Source organism: Dama dama, chromosome 1 (genome assembly GCF_033118175.1).
Source record: "Dama dama isolate Ldn47 chromosome 1, ASM3311817v1, whole genome shotgun sequence".
Classification (NCBI taxonomy): Eukaryota; Metazoa; Chordata; class Mammalia; order Artiodactyla; family Cervidae; genus Dama; species Dama dama.
The window spans coordinates 46,299,946-46,309,586 of NC_083681.1; the positions used below are offsets into that span (position 1 = coordinate 46,299,946).

Below are 9,641 nucleotides of genomic sequence, written 5' to 3' on the forward strand. Positions count from 1 at the left end.
CCATGAATCGCAGCACACCAGGCCTCCCTGTCCATCACCAACTCCTGGAGCTTACTCAAACTCCTGCCCATCGAGTCGGTGAGGCCATCCAGCCATCTCAACCTCTGTCGCCCCCTTCTCCTCCTGCCCCCTATCCCTCCCAGCATCAGGGTCTTTTCCAATGAGTCAACTCTTCACATGAGGTGGCCAAAGTATTGGAGTTTCAGCTTCAGCATCAGTCCTTCCAATGAACACCCAGGACTGATCTCCTTTAGGATGGACTGGTTGGATCTCCTTGCAGTCCAAGGGACTCTCAAGAGTCTTCTCCAACACCACAGTTCAAAAGTGTCAATTCTTCTGCACTCAGCTTTCTTCACAGTCCAACTCTCACATCCATACATGACCACTGGAAAAACCATAGCCTTGACCAGACAGACCTTTGTTGGCAAAGTAATATCTCTGTTTTTTAATATGCTATCTAGGTTGGACGCTGTTTCCACTGTCTCCCCCACTATTTCCCATGAGGTGATGAGACCAGATGCCATGATCTTAGTTTTCTGAATGTTAAGCTTTAAGCCAACTTTTTCACTCTCCTCTTTCACTTTCATCAAGAAGTTTTTTAGTTCCTCTTCACTCTCTGCCATAAGGGTGGTGTCATCTGCATATCTGAGGTTATTGATATTTCTCCCTTCAATCTTGATTCCAGCTTGTGCTTCTTCCAGCCCAGCGTTTCTCACGATGTACTCTGCATATAAGTTAAATAAGCAGGGTGACAATATACAGCCTTGACGTGTCTACATGTATGTAAATCACATTTTTAAAAACTCAAGCAAAATACACAACACACTACTCTCATTGCTATTATATTTCCAATGCTCACTTGAAATCTGGGAAATTCCACATTCTGTTTTACTCATTTCTGTACTTTAATTTTCATTTTGAGGTATAAAAATGACCCATTAGCCTTTCCCATTCTCTCAACATAAGTATTTGTACAAATGTAGTTGCAAATCCATTATTCTTTCCAACTAATTGTCTGAACAACCATCTACCTAATAAACAAGAAGTCCAATATGTCTTATGAGGCTACTTCTCTCTACAATTGTCTAAGAATCCAGTCAAATGAGAGCAGCTCTCCTCTGATTTAAGAGGTTATTGGAGTTTGATCAGACTCCTATAAGCTACCATTATCACAGCCACATGATACTTAGTCCCCTACCATGTTGACTTGGCAACTCTGTCAGGAGTGTGTCCACAGCATATATTTTCCCAGGATTCTCCTTAAGGCTCCCATGACCTCTTTATTCCTCAGGCTGTAGATGAGAGGGTTCAGGGCTGGGGTGACAATCGTGTAGAAGACAGAGATGATGTTGTCCTGCTTGGGGCTGTGGAGGGAACTGGGCAGAACATACATGAATGTGGCAGCTCCATAGAACATCCCGACCACAGTCAGGTGGGAAGAGCAGGTGACCAGGGCTTTCTGCCTCCCTTCATTTGAGGGCATGTGGAGCACAGTAAGTAGGATTAGTGTGTAGGAGGCAAGGATAGCAACAAGAGGAGGAATCAAGAAGGTCACACCCATCACATACACCATGAGTTCATATCTGGAAGTATCTGCACAGGCCAACTTCAACAGAGGTGGAATCTCACAGAGCAGGTGGCTGATCTCACGGGCTTTGCAAAAGGGATAGTGCATGGTGTACACAGTATATACAATGGCACTAAAGGATGCCAAAATCCAGGATGTGGCCACCATGAGCCAGCAGACCCTCAGCCTCATGAGGACCATGTAGTTCAGAGGATGACAAATGGCCACATACCTGTCATAGGCCATGAAGACCAGTAGGAGGTCCTCTGCACCACCGAGGGTCAGTGCCAGGAACATCTGAAGGGCACAGCCCCCGAAGGAGATGGTGTTTTCACGGAGCAGAAAATCCATGAAGGCCTTGGGGGTGACAACAGATGTGAAGAGGAGGTCCATGAGAGAGAGCTGCCCAAGCAGGAGGTACATGGGCACATGGAGCTGGGCATCCATTGTGATGGCCAGGAGCAGAAGGCCATTGCTGGTGAGGGCCAGCATGTATAGCACTGTGATTGTAGCACAGATCATCTCAGGAGACGCACTGTCATTCAGAATCCCCATCAATATGAAGCCACTTCCCAGGGTGGAGTTCCAGTGCTCCATTCTGTGTTGTTTCTTTAGTTGCCAAGAACCAAGTAGATTCTTGGTGAATTTTTGTTAAGATGGTTGCAACATTTTGTAACATCAGAGGCCCCATAGAATGACCAATATTAGTCCAGTATGGTGATTCCTTTCCCACTGGTAGCTAATTTTATTTCTTGATCTCTGTTTCTGAATCTTTTAAGTATCTTGAAAAGAACTATCTGAATGGAGAACAAGCATCACATTAACAGCTAAATATTCAAAGATCACTAGATGAGAATATTATTCAGGGCATCAAACCTGAACATGTATCTCCCCAGAAATTCAAATCAAATTTCTCATTACAATATATCAATATTCAGGTATCCATGCTCTTAGTAATCCTTATACCTATGCTTTAGGTAAAATGTTGACTGATGATTTAAGTACCCAGTCACTGTTCTGTGTACCTATTTTGAATATGAAATACTAAAACAAGAGCATCAGTGTGACATCAATAATGTACCTCATTATTTTTTTCCATATACTGTATGTCCACATTGATTTGCAGCCCTCAAAGCTGTAGAAACAGCCTTATTAGAAGAGCTAAAGTGTATACCTTAGTTCACTAGACCAGCACTACACTCTCCATGTAATAAAGAGGGAAGAGAATTTAGATTGTCTGAGACTATGGAATAGTGTGCTTGAGGTGATGTCACTTTCAGAACTTAACCTTTAAAATCAAGGCAAACATAGCTGTTTCTTTTATAACATATTATCATAAATGTGACCCTGGGATTATTCAGAAATATGAAAAACATAAGGAATTGATAAGGAAGCTCAGATTGTTTGGGGGAGAAATAGGGAAAGTTGTAGGAGAAAAAAGAGCATGTGTTGTATTTGTAATCAAGCTCATTAACCTTAGCTCCCCTCTCTTTCACCATCTTAGGTCCCCAAACTGCAGAGCCAGGGTATCCACACCGCACTGAGGAGCCACAGGGGGAGGAAAAAGAGCTCCTGTTCTGAAAGCTGCCATGGGAGTCTGGGACCCACTCCCAGAGGGAAGCTTTCTAGAACAGGGACACGAGATGGACGGAAATCAGCCTCACACATGGAAACTGGGCAGATAAATCCAACTTTGAACATATCTTAAGAAGTCTGTCAGTGAAGCATATTTCTAAAACTCACTTTTCTCTATTATGTCATATATTTTGACATTTCGCTAGTTTCCATTGACTTCTACAAGGTCCACAGAATTTTAATAGTAAAGAGGTACTAAAGCATGTCACAAAACTACCATCTGATCTTAAATGATCCTTCAGAGGCATATATTATAACATAGCTATAAATATTTTTATCAGATGCCAGCAAAGCCTAAAGGTCTAAAGACAGATCCTGATGCTACCACCAGGAAGCAGATACCCTGGTCTGGGATGTAGCATAGAATCTTCCCTCAGGCCTCACTGATTCTCCTCATATTTAGAAAACAAAGAATAGAGGAGTTTGTGATGAGGTACAGAGCCCAAGCACCAGAGAACCTGGAAGACAGAGTAGCTGAAGTTCTTGGGATCTGCACTGGGCTCCATTTCTCAAGTCAAAATTCCGCAAGACTGCACCCTTCCCTGCAAGTGAGACAACACTCTTACCTGAGGTGGTTAAATGCCAGCTGCCTGACCACATGGACAACCCTGGGGATTGTTTGAGGGTCAAGGAAGATGCAGTCGAAAACGAGAAGGAAGATGGGACTTTTTCAGCCGTATCCAATAGGTTTGATTTTGCTAAGCGATGTTACAAGTCTGAGGGGTCTGACCAAGGTCAGTTAGGACTCCTGTTCCTCAGTTCCTCTACAGGTCTGCTCTGGAAATGCAATACTTGCTGACAGAGCCAACTGAATCCTTATGACTTGGAGAGCTTCTACGGAAAAAGAGTATAGCTTTCCTGTTTTTACACCTGTGGAAAATTAAAAGAAACTGCTTCTGTCACATAGCTCCTCAGCTAAAAGTTTCATCTATCTATTGTGCATTAGTCAGACAGAGTTCATGGGTACTGATGCTCAGAATTTTATTTACTCTTGCTGGGATCTGGGAGAAAAAATGAAAGCAGTGGGAATCGGGAGGAAGTGGATATTAGAAGGGCTGCTCCAAGGAGACCCTGCAATGACTGACCTCACTGTCCCTGGGGCCATCATGAGCCAGGGCCTGTCCTGGGAGAGGCTGCTCAGTTTCCTCATCCCACGATCCCACTCCCTGTGTTCTACCCTTGTGTTTAGAGGGACTTAGCCTAGCCTCTCAGCTGAAATAGCCTTCCCTGGAAAGGCTGGTCCAGGAAACAGGATGGTAATGAATCCCTTTGGGCCTGTTTCCTGGTCCTGTATCCTTGCACTCTTCTCTCACTAAATGAGCTTGGAGGCCCTGGGTTTCTATGTCACCTAAGGGATGCACTGATGGCCCATTTCCAAATTACTGACTGAAATGAACAGGAAGAAAAGACCCTTTCGTGGTCAATCAGTCCTCGGCCCCAGATTTAAGGTGGGTTTTGAGGCATCTGTGGGACGTTGCTTCCCACCTCCATCCCCCTGGCCTCACTTATCATCTTCTTAGCCTGGACTATTTAATTCAACATGACTGTGCTCTGTGGAGTCTCTAATTACCAAGTCTTCCCTCCATGACCTTTGGCAATCTGTTTTGTCCTGTACATACGTACGTATGTTTGGTGTTATATTGTTTGCCACAAGTGACATTTGAAGAGAAAGTATGCAACTTCGTAAACATTGAGCAGGGACAATAAAAAAAAAAGTTATCCAGACAGTACTGAATATGGAGAATATCAGTGTTAATGAAAATCTTTTAAATTCTCTCAAAGGGGAAAAAAAAATTCTCTCAAAGAAACAAGACAGATTTCCCACTGATAAAGACAGAAGATAGTGGAGTTTTCACTGAAGTTATAGGACAAGAGAGAAATGCCTTCAGAAGTGCTGAGGGAACATAACTGCCCCCACCGAGAGTTTTATGCATAGATAAAGCATCAATAGAGAGTGACAAAAAGTTACAAACAAAACTATAAGGCTTTACCACCAAAGATGCCTGAATATAATAATTTCATCAAGAAGGAAGGTGATGCCTAGGGGTATATATATATTATAGGGAGCAATGATGAACACAGTAATTGACTCAACAAATGATCTGGCAAGTTTAATTGACAGAATAAATACAATTGAATTTCAAAACTATAACACTGAACTCTTGACAAAAAGCAATATGGCAGGGGACTTTTTCTATCAGTACTTAAAGAAGGTTGTAGAAGCAGGATATTAAAAGCTTCATATCCTTTTATTTACAATTATCTTTTCCTATTTTTTTTTCAATTTTACTAAGGTACAGTTTTCATACAGTTAAATTCACCTTTTGTAGTATATAGTGCTGCAAGTTTTCATAAATGTATACTTGTTGTTCAGTCACTAAGTTGTATCTGACTCTTTTGGGACCCCATGGACTACAGCTTGCCAGGTTTCTCTGTTCAGGGGACTTCCCAAGCAAGAATACTAGAGTGGGTTGCCATTTCCTTCTCCAGGGGCTTTTCTTGACCCAGAGATCAACCCACATCTCCTGCACTGGCAGATTCTTTGCCACTGAGCTACCAAGGAAGCCCATATATAGTATACAGCCACCACCAAAATGCAGATATAGAAGTTGTATCAACCTCCCAAATTCTCTGGTGTCCTTTGGTAACTATATCCTGCCCTCTACCAGTCCCCCACCAACCCTCTGATCTGTTTACCATTGCTACTATTTTTATTTTTTTTGCCTTTTCAGCATGTCATATGAATGGCATCAGACACTTTGAGTATAGCTCCTTTCACTTAGCATAATATATTTTAGATTCATCCAAATTCTGCTGATTATTAGAAGCCTATTCTCACTTATTGCTGAGTAGTGTCCATTTGTATGGACGTATCATAGCTTGCTTATCTATTCATCAAAGACATTTGTATGTTCTTTCTGATTTTTGTTGTTTGTGTAAAAAGCCATTACAAACATTCAGGTGCAGATTTTCAAGTGAACATAAACTGTTACTCATGTGGTTAAATATCTTTCAGTGAACTTGCTCAGTTTTTTGGTAAGTGTGTTTTTAAGGAATTATCTTCCATAGTGACGGAACCATTTTCATTTCCTATTTTATTTTCATTTTTTATTCTATTAAATTGCAAAATATAGGCTCTTTAAGTTGTTATTCAAAATGAGGGAATTATTGCCTCAACCCTTAAACCTCACATCTTTCCAATAAGCATTTTAGAACAGCAATCAGAGCAGAAAAAGAAGTAAAAGGAATCCAGATAGGAAAAGAAGTGAAATTCTCGCTGTTTGCAGATGACATGATCCTCTACATAGAAAACCCTAAAGACTCTACCAGAAAATTACTAGAGCTAATCAATGAATATAGTAAAGTTGCAGGATATAAAATTAACACACAGAAATCCCTTGCATTCATATACACTAACAATGAGAAAACAGAAAGAGAAATTAAGGAAACAATACCATTCACCATTGCAACAAAAAGAGTAAAACACTTAGGAGTATATCTACCTAAGGAAACAAGAGACCTATACATAGAAAACTATAAAACACTGATGAAAGAAATCAAAGAGGACACAAACGGAGAAATATACCGTGTTCATGGATTGGAAGAATCAATATTGTCAAAATGGTTATACTACTGAAAGCAATCTATAGATTCAATGCACTCCCTATCAAGCTACCAATGGTATTTTTCACAGAACTAGAACAAATAATTTCACAATTTGTATGGAAATACAAAAAACCTCGAATAGCCAAAGTAATCTTGAGAAAGAAGAATGGAACTGGAAGAATCAACCTGACTGACTTCAGACTCTACTACAAAGCCACAGTCATCAAGACAGTATGGTACTGGCACAAAGACAGAAATATAGATCAATGGAACAGAATAGAAAGCCCATATATAAATCCACAAACCTATGGACACCTTATCTTCGACAAAGGAGACAAGGATATACAATGGAAAAAAGACAATCTCTTTAACAAGTGGTGCTGGGAAAACTGGTCAACCACTTGGAAAAGAATGAAACTAGAACACTTTCTAACACCATACACAAAAATAAACTCAAAATGGATTAAAGATCTAAATGTAAGACCAGAAACTACAAAACTCCTAGAGGAGAACATAGGCAAAACACTCTCCGACATGAATCACAGCAGGATCCTTTATGACCCACCTCCCAGAATATTGGAAATAAAAGCAAAAATAAACAAATGGGACCTAATGAAACTTAAAAGCCGTTGCACAACAAAGGAAACTATAAGCAAGGTGAAAAGACAGCCCTCAGATTGGGAGAAAATAATAGCAAATGAAGCAGCAGAAAAAGGATTAATCTCAAAAATATACAAGCAAATCCTGCAGCTCAATTCCAGAAAAATAAATGACCCCATCAAAAAATGGGCCAAAGAACTAAACAGACATTTCTCCAAAGAAGACATACAGATGGCTAACAAACACATGAAAAGATGCTCAACATCACTCATTATCAGAGAAATGCAAATCAAAACCACAGTGAGGTACCATTACACGCCAGTCAGGATGGCTGCTATCCAAAAGTCTACAAGCAATAAATGCTGGAGAGGGTGTGGAGAAAAGGGAACCCTCTTACACTGTTGGTGGGAATGCAAACTAGTACAGCTGCTTTGGACAACAGTGTGGAGACTTCTTAAAAAACTGGAAATAGAACTGCCATATGACCCAGCAATCCCACTTTTGGGCATACACACCGAGGAAACCAGATCTGAAAGAGACACGTGCACCCCAATGTTCATCACAGCACTGTTTATAATAGCCAGGACATGGAAGCAACCTAGATGCCCATCAGCAGACGAATGGATAAGGAATCTGTGGTACATATACACCATGGAACACCATATACACTCAGCCATTAAAAAAAATTCATTTGAATCAGTTCTAATGAGATGGATGAAACTGGAGCCCATTATACAGAGTGAAGTAAGCCAGAAAGATAAAGACCATTACAGTATACTAACACATATATATGGAATTTAGAAAGATGGTAACGATAACCCTATATGCAAAACAGAAAAAGAGACACAGAAATACAGAACAGACTTTTGAACTCTGTGGGAGAAGGCGAGGGTGGGATATTTCGAGAGAACAGCATCAAAACATGTATATTATCTAGGGTGAAACAGATCACCAGCCCAGGTTGGATGCATGAGACAAGTGCTCGGGCCTGGTGCACTGGGAAAACCCAGAGGGATGGGGTAGAGAGGTAGGTTGGGGTGGGGGGGTTGGGATTGGGATGGGGAATACATGTAACTCCATGGCTGATTCATGTCAATGTATGACAAAAACCACTACAATATTGTAAAGTAATTAGCCTCCAAGTAATAAAAATAAATGAAAAAAAAAAAAAGAAAATAAAAAAGGAGTTTTGGGAAATGAGCAGAATTTTTTATGCCTGTAAGAAGGAGTGCAATTCCAGAAAGAAAATCATGTAGGAATACATAAACTGAGTATAAGACTAAAAACATTAATAACAATGGAATTCTGTATAGTTAGCAGTGTTGGAAGTTCCTACAAATTGTTGAAAATTTTTCTGAGACATGTAGATTATAAATATTTGTTGTATCTTCTATGGAATTTAATTTTTAATCTCTAAAGTCTTTTTATGGTCATTGGTTATCATGGGTAATTAAAGTTCACTTTTACAATTTTATAAAATATACAAACTATATTTTCTTTGTCGGATGATGAATCACAAACCTGTCTTTGTTGACAAGCACAACTGCAGTGCTCTGGGTATGGAGTGGAAGGGAACCTGATTACAGTGGCATGTGTCCTGAATAGTAGGAAAGGACCTGAAGCTATACATACAATTAGGTCCTAAACCCATAGTTTCTGGTAAGATGATTTGCTCTGAGAAATGGAGTAGTAACTGGAGGGAAGAGTATGACTTCAAAGAAGAGTTCTTTAAGATGGGGGTTACTGGAGCATATGTGTAAACTTTAGCAAAATTTCTGTAAAGAGATGCTGTGGAGCAGAAGCAGATAATTCTAATACCTATTTCTTTGAGCAGTAAGAGAACTTGGTTCAAGAGTACTTAGTGTAGTGTTTGGTCTCTCACGGGCACTTTTTAAATTTTAACTATGAAAAATAACTCAGCCATTTAAAAACGAGTGAAATTCTGCCATTTGTATCAATATGGATTGTCCTGAAGAATATGATGGGCTCTTCCAAAGATAAAAACACTACGTGCAGCTATGCTAGTCAAGCTGGTAGTGGAAGATGACGAAGTTCTATGTAACTACTCCCCCTTTCCCTGTGATGTATGATGCAAGTCATAAGCAGAGAGTCAAGGTGTGAAATGGTATTTTTAGGGAATAACAAACAAATTCAATTGGGTGAGGCAATGGGATACTACATTCCTGGGAGTTAAGACTGAATACTGCAAAAAGATAGCATTTCCAAATCAATG

General features: G+C 40.2%; 1 protein-coding gene across 1 annotated transcript; it reads right to left on the minus strand.

Annotated features, from left to right (window-relative positions):
• Positions 1–1,219: 1,219 nt before the first annotated feature.
• Positions 1,220–2,164, minus strand: LOC133051521 (olfactory receptor 2AG1). Its single transcript, XM_061136038.1, has one exon. It carries the CDS (start codon positions 2,162–2,164, stop codon positions 1,220–1,222), a length of 945 nt encoding a protein of 314 aa, XP_060992021.1.
• Positions 2,165–9,641: the final 7,477 nt, after the last annotated feature.